General features: G+C 37.6%; 1 protein-coding gene across 1 annotated transcript; it reads right to left on the reverse strand.

Annotated features, from left to right (window-relative positions):
• Positions 1-693: 693 nt before the first annotated feature.
• LOC103407097 (zinc-finger homeodomain protein 6) lies at positions 694-3032 on the reverse strand. The gene has a single exon (XM_008346048.4). The coding sequence runs from the start codon at positions 1929-1931 to the stop codon at positions 969-971; it is 963 nt and encodes a 320-aa protein (XP_008344270.1). The 5' UTR covers positions 1932-3032; the 3' UTR covers positions 694-968.
• Positions 3033-16615: the final 13583 nt, after the last annotated feature.

Below are 16615 nucleotides of genomic sequence, written 5' to 3' on the forward strand. Positions count from 1 at the left end.
GGACATGTCACCTAGTTTAATATAAATTTAAGTTTCTGAAAAAACTTAATCTAAAATAAAGTTTGCTATATAAATACAATTTATGTTGAATAATAATCTTTGCCTAGCAGTAGATGTAATCGTTCCAAGAAAAACCCTTCCTCCTCGCCATGTCACTTAATCTTCACCATGTTTGATAAAAACATAAGAGATTTAAGAGCTTGTTTGATAATCCTTTCGTTTATAATTTTTAGCTTTTTTTTTTTTTTTTTTTTTTTAGTACGTGTTATAGATGGAGATACATTGAAAAAAAGTGAGTGATACACAGAAGTTCATGAAAAGAAAAAGATTATTGAAACATAGAAGTAGATGACGGATGTCCGGATAGATGTAGAAGAAACTTGTAGGGAAAAACAAACAAAAATGAAAGCTACGACAAAAATAACTATTTGAAATTGTTTTCACTTTAGAGATTTTGTTTTGATTCGTTCTTTGGCATCATCCTTTTTTTCCTTATATCTCTGGCACAAAAGTGAAAACTAAAAACATAAAACGAAATAATTATCAAATAGGTACGAGAATATTAGCACCACGACAAAAAACTGGTTTCTCATTCCCCATTTCCTCTCTTTTTTTTCTTCCTTTTACAGCTTACCCTAGTGAAAAGCTCAAGCTATTGATGAAAATAAAAAAGAAAAGTTGCATGCGAGAGCATTTCTGAGCACAAGAAAATTTGTTGGTATTATTTACGATGTTTCTGAAAGCGACCAAACAGCACATCCAACAAGATAAATGAAGAAATAAAAAATAGCTAGATGGAAGTGAGATTATTATCTACCTCCTCCATATCTCTAGTATATATATATGCAAATATTCCTGATCTAATTAGTCACTAAAATTATCTATTAATTCCCAGTTACAAACCAATTAATTATATCTCAAGGACTTCTTTCCAATTAAACATCAATTATTGTGAAGTTTTAATTGACTTACATTTGCTTCTTCTTCATGGCTTTTTTGTTATTGTGCATCCATACCTTGAACACCTGCCTCTTTATACCCACTTCAGAACACAACTTCTGCACTTCTTGCTCATCATGCTTCTGGATCCTCCACCCCAACTTCTCCGCCACCTCCGTCATCTTCTCCTTCTGCTCTTGACTGAACTTCGTCCTAAACCGCTTCTTCGAACCTTGTGCCTCCTCCGCATAATTTGCACCGCGAAACAATTTATTGTTCATGTTGAGATCCTCACTCGATGACTCCGCAACCACCCCACCACCGCCGCCAAAGGTCATCATCATCGGTGGACTGGGCCCTCCAGCCATAGAATGATAAACAGGAAGCCCCCGTGGTGAGGAGGCTAGCACCGGCAATCTTGTAAGCGCCGAGTCTCTTCGGCTGTTGTGTTGTTGGTGGTTTATGACATAGTAATTATTTGACACATATTCGCCATCGATCTCTTTTCTGTGAAAATTTCTATGACACTCGCAAGCTGCGCATTTTAGTGCTCCCGGAGTGTCTTCATCTCCGCTCGGCATGAACTCTCCGCACCCATCGAGCACGTGGCCGCCGCTGTTGGCAGCGTAGTTTTTCAAACACTCCCTATACCTAATTCTTGATGCTGCTGCACTTGGCGGCGGTGGCGGTGGAGCTGCTGGTGCTTTGAAATTTGTTCCACTAGCAATTGTTGTTGTTGCACTTGGGGTGACAACAAGTGGAGATGGAACTAGATCTGGGTTTGGGTCAGGATCTCTTCTTGATCTATCTAGGGTTTGATGAGGTGGGTGGGTGAAGAGTATGGTGTTATTACCATGATGTCCCGCTGAGGAGAAAGCCGGAGAAGAAGAAAGCTTGGAGGAAGAAGAATCCCTATGGGGAGGAGGAGGAGTATAGGTCAGGGTGCTTGGCATCCTCCCTATGACCTTATTATCTCGCCCTCTCTGTTCCATTAAAATCTGATATCTTATAGCTATTATATACTTGGCCGTGATCTGAGCCTCCGTTTTTTAAAGGGTACTGTAAATTTTCCCAAAACATAAATGAGAAGTGCGTTTACATTACCTATCTTCATGTTCTAATTTATAGTTGTCCCTAATTATATGGATCTTTTTGTAATTTTCTCAGCCCTAATTCACTGTACAGTACCTAGCTAATCCAAGAGCAAAACTTAATAAAAATATAATCACTAACTTAATATTAATATTCTTTATTTTTTTATATTTTTTGTATGATTTTGATATTTTTGGGTGCTTAACACACCAACCCATCTCACAAAATTCAACCAAAGAGGTAAGAAGGTGAGTGATGAGAGAAGAAGGTCCAAAAAAAAAATGAAAAAAACAATATCTTGGAACTCAAACAGGAAAAGAAAAAAGAGGGGGCCCTACTAAATTAGAGCTTAAATTAACCTTACATCTTACAAATTAGACTGTAAAAAGTGGAGAAAGATTGTTGAACTTGCACCAACATCGAAAGCAAGTATTAAGAAGCTGGTTCTGGAATTTGGTTAAATAGAATATAAACCTCGCTAAGCTAAAGCTAATTAGTCTAAGATTAATATCAGAAAGTATAGAGAGATAGAGGGGGGACTCTTTCTCTTTGGAAGTGAGAAAGTGGTTTGTGTTTCCTACCACCCATCCAAACCCCTGAAATCCATTTGAGAAACAGGAACAGGTGGTTTGGTTTGTACTCAAAATATGAGTGATGAATACACTCAGAGAGAGAGAGAGAGAGAGAGAGTACTCCTTTTGCAGAAGAGCCGACAGGCACACGTTAGTCCTCTCCCACGGCCTGCACACCCTGGTCCAGTTCCTAATTATTGCTCTCTGAAACCCTAAACCACCACCAAATTAATGTGTTTTATGTGTAAGACAGAGAGAGGGAGAGAGAAAAGGAGGGAGAAAAGAAATGTTAGACTTGACGGTGCACTGTCTGCCTGGAATCTTCCTGCAACCTCAAGTTCTCAGCTTAAATCCCCAAAAACAGTTCGAGATTTGATTAGCCGACTCAAAGACCCGATTAGACAGGCTCTAAAACAAGGGTTTAGCTAAAGGGTAATCAGAGTTTAAAAGGGTTTTGCTAAAGATAATTAAAAGAAAGAAAAGATAAAAAGAGCTTGTATGTCAAGTGGTTAAGATTTTGTGTTGGTTGTACCATGTTTGATTTTCTTCTCTTTTGATTCTATAAAAACAAAACGAGAAGAAACAAAAATATGAATATTTTGAAACAAGGTTGGTTGAGAACATTTACTCATTCACTTTTACACCGGGGTTCTAAGATTTATTCCCTTCCTTCAATATAATAGTTGTGTTTATAATTTCAACGGGTAAATAGCCGTTTGACCCTTTAAACTACTTTTTTGCTAAATTAACTCTTTAAACTATTTGAAATTAGTTAATTAACCTTTCATCGTCAAATTCGATGAAATTTATCCACTTTGCTATCAATTGATGGCACGACTTTACCCTCAAGAGTACATCACGTATGGGTCACATGCCAGTGTTTGACGTCAAATTAAGTAGATGAATTTTATTGTATCTAACTGTGAAGAGTTAATTGGTTAATTTCAAATAATTTAAAAAGTTAATTAACCTAAAAATAATTTGTAGAATCAATTTCAACTAGAGTAATAGTTCTGAGAGTCAAACAACAGTTTACTCTTACTCAAATATGTGTTAATAGTTTTCACCGAATACTTTCTACAATACATAATATATAACTTGAATTACATAAGAGGCTATACATAATATATTTTCCGTTTCTTTTGTTCTTCTGCTTTCTTGTGGGTGGGTGTGTGTGAGCCACGAGAACTAAAGTGAGAGAGAATGGTATGCTGGTCCACTTAACAGCATTTATTTTGTTTTGTTAGTGAGTGTGTGTGTCAGAGGTTGTAGTGTTGGTGCGCCTGATACAGTCTCTCGTTCTTTCCCTTTGTAATTTGATGCTGTATCTGCTGCCATTGCATGTGTTTGCGCTATTCCTGCTTGTTTTGTGCTACTGTTCGTGTCTACAACAATGTCGGGGGTTAAATACTGTTTGCTAGTCGACTTCCTTAGTTATGACCTGCTCAGTACATGAGAAAAACTTGGGATAGGATACCGATCACGTCATTTTAACGAAAGAATGATACCCTCTTGTATTTTGATTGTACCGAGTCATTATATAAGATATCTATTTAGTGAGTGAGTTACTCTAATTATGTAATCCTACAGAATCTTTTCTCTTAGTCGATGCGATAATTCACTAGTTATTCTAGACTAACCTTTAGAAACGAGGTGAAAAGGATCATAACATTTTCTAACCACATTAGCCTATTACATGGCATTATTATCTATGTATATTATCCCATGTTTGATATATATTGCTTCGTACATTTGTTGATGATGTAAATTTTGAGGTTGATAGTTGTCTAATATGGTTTCGTCATAACTTTCGCTTTCGGTTGCATGGAGGAAAAGGCCAATTAACTAAGCAACATTTATCCCGTAAAACTGAAAGAATATCAGGAGGAAAGTTGAAAACTAAAACAGCTTCCTAATTAACATAATGTTGTTAGAAGATATGACCCCCTTAACATTTTTTTTTTTAACATCTTATGCTTGCTAATGAAATGTGATCAAATGTGATGAAGGAACTCACCTTCGTACCACCAACCAAGTGATGAAAGCAACTCACCATTCATTCCACCTACCAGAAGACGAGTGGTACAACTTGTACATGTGAACTCCTAGCATTCACAAACAATCAAAAACCCTCAAGCTTGACAACTCAACTAGGGGAGCACTTATGCCTAACAAGAGTTATAGTCACCAACAAAGTCTTATTGCAAGCCAACAACAACTTTAGTGCATGGCATATGAAGATCAAGCTATTCAGCCCTCTTGCATCTGCTTCAAACATTTCCCCTCTGTAACAATGCAAACACTAAAACTTGTAGAAAGCTTCACACACTCTTGATCAAGACAGTGGGAAGCAAAACCAATTTATGGTGTCAACAAGAGCTTCATCAAAGGAGTTCAACCACAATTCTCAAAAGCTTCACACACTCTTGATCAAAACAGTGTGAAGCAAAACCAATTTATGGTGCCAACAAAAGCTTCATCAATGATGGGCAACTACAATTCTCAAACATTCGAAGCAAATTCAATTTATATGGTTCATCCAAACCTTCGACTACTACAAAGTGTGGCTTGCATCACAATCTCTTACTCAACAGTATGGAAGCAAAATTTTTATATGTTGTCTCTCCCACATTTTCAAATTTCTAGTTTCCCAAGAAAAAAAAAGGGAAATTCAACAAAACTTCATCAATGGAGAACAACTACAAATTCTCAAAAGCTTAACACTATCTTGATCAAGATAGTGTGAAGCAAAATCAATTCGTGGTACCTAACAATGCTTCATCAATGGAAGACAACTACAAATTCTCAAAAGTTTCACACTATCTTGATCAAGATAGTGTGAATCAAAATCAATTCATGGTAGCCAACAAAAGCTTCACCCATAAAAGCTTCACCAACAAAAGCTTCAACTCCAAAGCTTCACCAACAAAAGCTTCATCAATGGAGGACAACTACAAATTCTCAAAAGCTTCACACTATCTTGATCAAGATAGTGTGAAGCAAAATCAGTTCATGGTACCCAACAAAAGCTTCAACTCCAAAGCTTCAACTCCAAAGCTTCACCTACAAAGTTTCAACTCCAAAACTTCACCTACAAAAGCTTTATCCACAATAGCTTTACCTACAAAAGCTTCACCCATAAAAGCTTCACCAACAACAGCTTCACCCACCACAAAAGCTTCACCCACCACAAAAGCTTCCCCCACCACAAAAGCTTCACCCTCAAAAGTTTCACCAACAAAAGCTTCCCCCACCACAAAAGCTTCACCCATAAAAGTTTCACCTACAAAAGCTTCACACTATCTTGATTAAGATAGTGTGAAGCAAAATTAATTCATGGTACCCAACAAAGCTTCAACCTCAAAGCTTCACCTACAAAGTTTCAACACCAAATCTTTAAAAAAAAAAAATATATATATATATATATATATATATTTGGAAATTTGAAAATTCAAAATTTTGGAAATTCGAAAAAAAAAAAAAAAAAAAAAAAACCTAGGTCTCCTCTTCTTTGGACCTAACAACTTTCATAACAAATATATATAAATAAGGAGTTTTGGGCTACCACTTAGAAAGGAAATGCCTCATTCGTCAACTCTCTCGACCGGAGACTTGGGGGACTCCTACCATATGCTACTGCACCTTGATACTCGGAAGTCTCACGACCACTTAGTGACTTGGATTTTTCAAGTTTCCAAACAAGAAGTTTTCTTCAGTCGGGAAATTAAGGGAGTACTACCTTAACCTACATGCTTCACTCACAAAGCTTCAACATACAAGCTTCAACAAAAGGAAAAATTCAAGGAACTTAGTGAAGAAAGCATTGGTGTATTTAACACAATATGTTGAAATGAAGCAAATCTTGTTTATTGACATCTCCGATAAGTTACAAATATGTACATATACATGAATCAAAATAAACAAACAAGAGGGAGCATTCACAAAGGTTGCTCAAGAGAAGTCTCAGCAGTCGGCAGAACCTCAGAAAGAGGTGGCACCAGATGGTGATTATTCATAGCCTCAGTATTAGGCAGAACCCCAGAAGGAGGAGGCACCGAAGGTTGATCATTTGGAGCTTCATTACGCGGTACAGCCCCAGAAGACGAAGGCAATAAATGTCTTTGGAACAAACTCACAAACCTCTGATGATTAAGTAAAATCTGACCATCAGATTCCTACAACTGGTTGAGCTTCCTCTTCATGTTTGTAGCATAGTCATGTGCGAGCTTGTGCAACTGTTATTCTCATGCTTGAGCCCTCTGATCTCCTGTTTAAGACTTATCACTTCAGCCGCCAATGATTCAACTTGGCGGGTTCGAGCAAATAGGTGTTTGGCCATATTAGACACAGAACTTGCACACTGAACATTGAGAGCCAGAGAATCCTTAACAGCCAACTCATCAGACCGTTTGGAAAGTAGTCTGTTATCTTTGGGAGTGAGAAGGTTCTTTGCCACCACCGCAGCGGTCATATCATTCTTCATCACAGAATCCCCAACGGTAAGAGGACCAATAGGGGATTAGAATGATGGGTGCCATATGTTGTCTTGAGAAGGCATGGCTGCCTCTTCACCAAAGTTCAAGTCAAAACGACGGTCGGATGGGCCAGACATTCTCAGAAATGATGAATGAGAAATGAGGTGCAATAAATCTCTAAAGTAAAGGGAAAATTCCTACAAGCAATAATTTTCTAAATGTACTTCTTGCACACAATTGGTGCCCTTATAAAAGAAAGGGCAACAGGGCCATTGGTTCAAAAATCTAAGAGGCACCACTCTCCGGATTCCAAAGAGGCACCACTTTCCACACGCAACATCAGCTCCTCGGGTACCACAGATAACTTTGTCAAAAATCTCTAACAAAGTTTAGACATATAAATTTTGAAGGTCCAGCTACCCTACTATTACCCACAAGGGTAAAGGAACAGCACCACTGCTTGATAACTAGAAAGTCTCAATGTGTGTCAACCTCATTGCTCCGTGGCAAGGCAAACTGGCAAAAATGCCTAACCTTTACTCACATTCGAGAAAACACTACCAACAAGATTGCTTAATCAAAAATCGAAGAGGCATCGTCCTCCGAATCTCAAGAGCCAGACTCCCAACATGATTACTTTCTCAAAAATCGAAGAGACATTGCTTTTCGAATCTCAAGAGTCAGACTCTCAACAGGATTGCTTTCTCAAAAATCGAAGAGGCACCGCTCCTCGAATCTCGAAAGCCAGACTCCCAACAGGCTTACGTGCTCAAAAATCGAAGAGGCACCGCCCTCCGAATCTCGAAAGCCAGACTTCCAACAGGATTACTTTCTAAAAAATTGAAGAGACACTGTTCTCCGAATCTCAAGAGTTAGACTCCCAACAGGATTGCTTTCTCAAAAATCGAAGAGGCACCATTCTCTGAATCTCGAGAGCCAGATCTCCGACAGGATTACTTGTTTCGAAAACCGAAGAGGCACCGCTCTCCGAACTTCGAGAGCCAGATTTTCTCGGATAAAGCTTGTCTGCAATCTTCACATGCAACATTAGCTTTCCAGATACCACATACCATTTTTTCAAAGTGCTCTGACAAAGTTAAAACACGTGAAGCTTGCAGTTCCCACTACATTGCTATGACCAAAAAGGGTACAGGAATAGCACTACTACTTGTTGTTAGGGAGACACATATATATGTCAACTTCCATCCTCCGCAACCAGGCAGACCTGCAAATAAAAAAAATGCTCAACTGTTCTTCACATTCGAGAAGGCACTCTCAGCAGAGTCTCTCGAAATACTCAGCTTCTTTTCCTCCCAATAATACCTCTGCAAACAAGCCACACCAGAGCAAGAGTATCTCATATCATCAGGGTTAAAAGTAAGAATATCCCATATCATGTTTTTTCCCTGTCTTTTCCTTTGGAATTGTTCATACGTGCAAGACAAGGAAAAAAAGAGCAATCAGTCAACACTTGGAATCAAGCTTCCAGTCAGGAACTGACTGCCTGGAACCCATTGCCTGATTACTTACCTGGCATTGCTCTCAAGTACTCATCTTCAACATCTTATACTTCAAGAGAAGATACCACATCTGTTTAAGGAATAGATAGAGCAAGTGAGAATGATACAAGGAAGCATGTGGAGACAAGCGTAACAGAACACGTGTCGATACATCCACTACTTTGTCAACAGCAAAAATATATCATATCATCAATGTCGAACGTACTCTAGATTTGATGGACTTGTTTTGACCCTCAAATTCTTGAGTCGGCCTTATACTCTGGAGCAAACCAAAAAACCCTCAAGCCCAGTTCAAGAATAAGCATGTGGAAAGTTACTTCTTCAAAAGCAAAAGTATCTCATATCATCTCTTCTCCATTTGCTTCTCCTTAGCCTTGTTGCTGTTTACGACACAAGAAGAAAGAGAACAATCAACCGGAAGCCGAAGTCGAACCTCCGATCCAGGTTGCTTGCTTGGAAGTCTGATTGCTTACCTTATTTGTTACCTCATTCGACAAATCTCCTAGCTCGGTGACTTGGGAGACTCCTACTATAGGGGTTGTATCGCACTTGACCAAGCTTGAAACTACAAGTAAGCTTCAAGTGAAATTAATACATTACCTTGTGCATCTTCATCAGTTAAAGATACCACCCCTAAATGGAGGAAAAGTACTTCCAGAGAAGATGCCACATCTACATATGAGACAGATAAGGCAAGTGAAAATGATACCACACTTCGGTACTTAGAAGTTTCGTGATTACTCAATGGCTTGGATCTTACAAGTCCCCAACCGATGAGCTTCCCTCATTCGGGAACTTAGGGGAGCACTGTTTGTACCATACTTGACCAATCCCGAAACTACTGAGCATCGGTCAACGTTATACCGTCAAAGACCCAGAAGAGTTTCCCTCAAACTAGGAGGCCAATCACAGTGCGACACGTGTCGACATCAGAAGCCAATCATAGCGTGACACGTGTCAACATAAGAAGTCAATCACAACACGACATATGTCAATGTCAGAATGAAACTAGAAACTCTCTTCTATAAATATAGATCATTCTCTCACAATATTTCCTAATGTCATTTGTACTAAATCATTCACTAGTACTCACTAAAGGAGAGCTTGAACCTATGTACTTGTGTAAACCCTTCACAATTAATGAGAACTCCTCTACTCCGTGGACGTAGCAATCTGGGTGAACCACGTACATCTTGTGTTTGCTTCCCTGTCCCTATGCATTTACATACTTATCCACACTAGTGATCGGAACAATCTAGCAAAGGTCACAAACTTAACATTTTCTGTTGTACCAAAGTCCTCACTGATTTTGTGCATCAACAAACGATATTATATATTTACACTAGAGGTGGAGGAGTAGGCTAGCAATCCTATGGTTCAAATTTGTCTTTAGCAATAATTGAACCTAAGACCTCTCATTTACAGCTGAAGATAAATATCATTATATCATAGTACTAAATGATCCCATTAGCATATTCTTAAGCGTAAGACAAAAAATTTCCACACTTGAACAGTACGCCTTAATTAGGAAATCATCACTACAACTTATCCAACAGTTTCTTAAATTGTACAACTACCATGTTAATTAATTAAATCAATTGATTATTATTTATAATTATCTATATCTATCTCACTAACTTGTTAGGTTTCCACACTTACGAGATCTTGGGATGCAGTTAAATCAACTAATAAAAAAAATCCTGTTGAATTTCCAATTCGAATTATCTTTGTCAAATTTATGTGGCATTTAGCACATACACTTCATTAAAAATGATAATATTATGGTCACAAGTTTGTTGTCCTTATCTCTTTTATGTTTTCTCTATAATTACTTGACACGTGTTTATTTACTTAACTTAATAATTAACGCAGTTAACTTTTAATATATAATATAAAATATAAAATCAACATTTTAGTACAACAGAACAAACCCAGCAAACTCGTGAGTCGTGACCTTCCCCATCCCCCACGCCACTCCATGGTCTCCTTCCTTAGCCACGATCCACAGCATCAGCCGCAACAACCACCCTACTCGCCATCACCAAGCATTATTTCCTCCTGCACCAGATCAAGTCGCTGACAAGAATACACATTGATTCCTTTTCTTTTAGTAATTAATGGTCACTTAATCGAATTGATCCGGAGGAGAAGAATCTAATCAAGCTGAATGGGAATCGACAAATTGAGTCAATCATACTAAATCGGAGTCAACAAATCGAATCAATCGTAATAAATCGAAGCCCACGAATCGAATTGTCTCCTATTCAAATAGTCCACGATTGGAATCCAATTGAATAATAGCTACTCGGACAAGGATTATCTGCCCTTCTATTTTTTTGTGCCCTTTCGTGTCCTCCTGTTTTATGTGGTCACGATTAAATCACGTCAATATTTATATTTTTTATAGAGATAATAAGACAAAAATAAATAGTAATATAAAATGTTGACGTGGTTTAACCGTGACCACACAAACAGAAGGGCACGAGAGGGTACCGGAAGTGGGAGGGCAGACAATCCTTATCCTAGCTACTCTTGGAGGCAGATTGTATGCCTTCCTTTTACCATACCCTTCTCATCCCCTTCTAGTTGTGCGGTCACGGTTAAGTCACGTTAACATTTTATATTGATTTTTTTATAGAGATAATAAGACATGTTAACGTGACTTAATCGTGACCGCACAATATAAGAGGGGATGAGAATGGTATGGTAATGGGAGGGCAGACAATTTGCCTTCATTTTTTTTTCATTGACAAGGTTGGATAAACAGGGACAAGGATTGTCTGTCCTCCCACTTCCAGTGCCCTCTTATTTTGTATGGTCACAGTTAAGCCACGTCAACATTTTATATTTTTTTTATAGAGATAATAAGACAAAAATAAATAGTAATATAAAATATTGACGTGACTTAACGGTAATCACACAAACAAAAATGAACAAATGGCACCGAAAGTGAAATGGCAGACAATCCTTGTCTTGTCTGATAAACAGAGGAGAGAGAGGAGACTTGTCAATGGCGAGGACTAGAAGTGTAGTTATTGCGGCTGAGTTGGTGGTGGGGAACTTTGACATGTTCAGTTTATTTTTTTCAGACTTATATATTTGGGAGGCAGATGGTGTCTTTCACATCTTTTTCTATTTATGTGATTATGATTAAGTCACGTTAATATTTATATTCTTATTATTTTTTATTTTATTATATTAATATAAAATATTGATGTTATTTAACCGTAACTGTACAAAATAAAAAAGAATGAGAAAAACACCAAAACGGAGGGCACACAATCTACATCCATATATTTATTGCAATGCCTCTTGAAACTCAACTCCAGTCTCACTCAGTCAACGTAATTTATGTCAATTTTTGAGCCACTTCACTATTTTTCGTCAGTACGGTCAAAAAAGTTGTCTCTGACTTGGTATGAATGGGACAAACCTAATGTTGATACGTCATTTCCAAGTATCTAATATTTGAATAGATTACTGTTGTAAGGTTATTCACAATTTCTTTTTCATATAGATAATATTTTTTTGTTTAAATAATTATTAAATGCATTACTAATCAATTTCAAGAAATTTAAAACAAAAAATAAGCCTTAAAAATCCAAACTCCTCCTCCTGGCTTCTTCCCCTACAGTAACCCCACCCATCGCACCCCACCTCCCTTCTTCCTCAAACCAATAATCCACCCAAATCCTGGCACCTATCTCACCAAACCAAATCAAATTTCCATGAAAGCTTCAAAATTCCCAATTCGGTCAGTCAAGTTTTGTGTGGTTTCGATCCTCTAATTCAGGTCAGAAACGACCCGGGAGAGGAACGATTATGGGTGGCCGGAGTGCAATGTGATCAAGGATGAAGGTGATTACAGAGGATTGGGCGGATGGGCCTAGGGAGTGGTGGTTGGATTAGGGCAGTGGGGTCGCTGGGTTGGTAGGGCGGGGTAAGGGTGACGGAAGGTCAAAGATGGGAACAAATTGGAATTCTTTTAATTTATTTTTCTATTTTTCGTTGGAAATGTTTTATTTTGCTTTAAAGTGAATTCTAATACTTTACTCCTTATTTCTGGTGATATTACTCTTCACTTATAAGTGCAAGGTTTTAAATTTGATTATTACCTAAAAATGAATTTTAACCATATTATTGTTATCACATTGTAAAGCTAAGCATACTCCTCTCTTTCTTAATGCAGATAATATTGTTTGTTCAAAAAAAAAAACTTTAAAATAGTTTGTACATTGATGGTGCTTTATCACAGTGGTGAAAAGCAATAATACCTATGTATGCTAGTGTGGGTTTGACCAGACTTAACGGATTATTTGACGAAGTTGCCGAAAAATGTAAAAATGACCAGTTAGAGACTTAACGGATATACGGAATTGCCGAAAATGAGAAAGTAACTCAAAAATTGAGTTTTAAAGGGATAAAATAAGATTGAAGTTGAGTCCTAATGAGCACTGCAAAAAATAAGCTTTTTTTTCAAACTCAAAATAATAAAATTTAATAGTGTTTAGTTGAAACACAATAGTTTAAAAAATATTAAGGAAACATATAGTTAGGAACAATAAATCTGTGGCCATAATTATATTGCTAAAGCTATATTTTTGAGAATAGTATTCGTGGAAGTCTCTAACAGCTGCCTCATTTTTAACATCTGTGACTTAAAATAATTAAAAAAATCTTCTGGATCTAGTATATCATATGATTACTTATCATCCAAGCATCTAATCTAATCAAGTGCTTTGTTTTTTACTTGATTAAGTATACAATTTAGGAAACAAGAGAGCCTCTGCAATCTGCATTACCATATTTGGACAACTAAAGGGTTTAGGGTTTAGTTTTATATTAGAAGAAGAGTATCTATTGATCTATCTAAGTCATTATTTTAAGCAACCATCTTTGGTGTGCTTGAGGGAGCAATTTCCAAGTTGGTAAGCCTCGTGAATTAAAGGGATAAGAGCTATGATTCAAATAATCAGATCAGCTTTTCTATCCTAATCAGTGCGTGCACGTGTAAACTGCTAGGGTTTACGAGACGTGGCAGAAACTAGACCAGGTGTCAAATAATGTTATTTTATCTGTTGGACAAGGATTGTCTGCACTCCTAGTTGTGGTGCCCTTATATGCCCTTCTATTTTGTACGGTCACGATTAAGCCACGTCAATATTTTATATTTTTATTATTTTTTGTCTTATTATCTCATTAAAAAATTAATATAAAATATTGACGTGGCTTAACCGTGACCGCACAAAATAGGAGGGCATGGAAGGGCACCACAACTAGGAGGGCAGACAATCCTTATCCTTATCTGTTCCTTTCCTGTCTCCCTCTCTCGCACTTTTTTCTTTTTTGTTCAGGTGATATTTTTTCTCTACACGTCAAGTGATGGTGATATTTACTATCTTATTTATTATTATTTAATGAGTTTGAATTTTAAAATCTATGTAATAGATAGATAATAATCTCAAATTTTAAGTTCATCTAGTGGTAATAACTAATAAGTAGGGTTATAAGTATCATTACCTCTTAACGACGGTGAGCAAAAATGTGTCATTTTGTTTATTCAGTCTAGTATCTCATAGGTGAGAGGCCAAGGTTGAGCGAAGTCTTGAAATTCATAATAAATTCAATTGTCTATGTGCGCATGAGTATACATTTGGTATGAATTTCGCATGGCACGAATGATAATAGTTATTCACGTTTACGTAAATGATTGTTAGCATTCCTGTATTTTAAGTGGCCAAAGAGATTTCGATGGTTTCTGTTTTGAGGTTATATTGTTGTTTGTGAGGTCAAACATTTTTCTGAGGTACAGTCTGTTACGCTGCTGATTAACTTCATCCCTAATCAACCAATTTCTCAGCTGGGTTTGTCTAAAATATTTGACATTAGCCAAAATTAGATTCTGAAGTAACATTACAGATAGGAAATAATAGAGCCAGGAAAAAGAATAGGCTCTTCTTCGGCTTGCTCACGAGCAAATTCAATCACGTACGCATGTAATTATACATAGCAATGTCAGTCGCGTATGCATGCGTACGTTGATTTCGGTAATTGATGCTTATGAAATCCTTGATATGAATCAGCGATCAACTCTAACTTAAGCATGAACAACTGACTATATCATCTCATGATTGTACGAAGTTCAAATGATTACATCATTTTGCTTTATGGTTATTGGTCGATTCTTGTAATTGCTTTATGGTTTTGGAAGGTGAGCTCGGGGAGGGTCCTATGCAATTTGGACGGACACGGGACTCCAAAGGTGCCAAGAATAAAGATAGCAAATTGTACGGAGGGGGGATTTTTTTGCAAGCTTAATAAAGTAGTAGAATTTAAATTGGTCGAGACAAGCAAATCTATTTTAATAATAATAATAATAATAATAATATTGGATTTACGGATTTCAATTAGTCTTGTCAATTTTGCACATGCACATTTTATCGTGTGAATGTAGTATTGAACGAGAAAATTTTCAGGATTTCGGACACAAATGCCAGCTGGTGTTCCGGGCCTATCAAAATTAGACAGCTGGATCTCTTTTTCTTTTCTTATTAAAAAATGAACTGCAACACAATGGAGAGCTTCAACGTTTCGTTTAATTTGTTGACCGGTTGGATTTTCCCAAATCTCCATCTGACGTCGTTAGGGGGAATAACCCAGGTTCTGATTTTTGGGGTTGTGAGGTGATGAGGAGTTTGGGAAGAGGTTACGGTTGCGGGAGTTGACGAATGGAAATTGGTTTCTAGAGAAGAGGAGAAGGTAAAAATTGAAGAGAGTGAGGGGTTTAGGAGAATTAGGGCTCTTGAAATGCTCCTTCAAGTTTCAACGTCTCCACCTTCATTTTTTATTTTTTTAATATTTATGTGGGCCCCTATGACATGTGGTGTCTAATCATTGTTTACGTGAACGTCATGTCACCAGTTAACAGTTGACTTAACAACAAACTTAACGTGTGTATGAAAGTGTCCCAAAATTATGACCTTATGTACCACTATGGGATGAAAAAAAATTCATGTATTAAATGTTGAAAACCAAGAAACTTCAGGGTAATAATCTGAGATTAACCCAAATTTAAATTTGAGATTGAAGGTTTCAAATTCTATTTTTTTTTTTTCACGCAAAAATCATTAATTTTTATATTTATTAATCCAAACAAAAATATTGATGCCGACTTTTATCAAAATTTTAAGTTTAATTTTCTCCTCCAAATATAATAATGATACAGTTTTGGTCTGTGGTGGTGCTTCGCGGCTGGGAATCTACTTACAAAAGGTGTTGACGGGTTCGTGCGAAGGCCACCAATCACCTCCAATCCCCACCCCCACGCCCTAACTTTTCTCCTTCATTCATATTAACAAGGCATTTATACCGGTCAACTATATGCTCATTTTTTTTTTCCAAAGGAAAGAATATATTAAAGACGAATCTTAAGGTTTAGATCTTGAGCAAGAGCATTAAACAAAAAAGCTGGGCCAACACAATCCCAAATAAAGTCTCGACCTTCCTTAAACACATGCTTAGCCACCAAGTGAGCAGCATGATTGCTCTCCCTAGGCACAAACGCGAACGTCACCGACGTCAACTTTCGCGCTAGAATCTCGATGTCGCCAAGAACACAATCCAAGCTAAAGTCAGCAGACACTTCCTTCCTGATCATTTGAATAATCAACTTAGCATCGGATTCAACAAAAACATGATTGAATCTATGGGTAATGCAAACCGCCATAGCAGTACGGATCGCAATAGCTTCGGCCGCAGCTGCGCTGTGACAAAGCACAGTACCCGAGCCACCCGCAGCTTGGAGCACCCCGGCAAAGTCACGCCCCACCCAACCCACACCAGCACAATGAGTTTCCTTACATCAGGCCACATCCGTGTTGATCTTGATGGTCCCGTACTTTGGTCTTTGCCAATAAGGGATTGGACGGGCAGCAGCAGCAAAGGATCCTACTTCCTTGGCCCAATCGTCACCTTCCACACTAGCTAAAGCATCCCTAAATTCATTGATGTTCTTCCT

The sequence above is a fragment of the Malus domestica genome, chromosome 02 (genome assembly GCF_042453785.1).
Source record: "Malus domestica chromosome 02, GDT2T_hap1".
Taxonomy (NCBI): domain Eukaryota; kingdom Viridiplantae; phylum Streptophyta; class Magnoliopsida; order Rosales; family Rosaceae; genus Malus; species Malus domestica.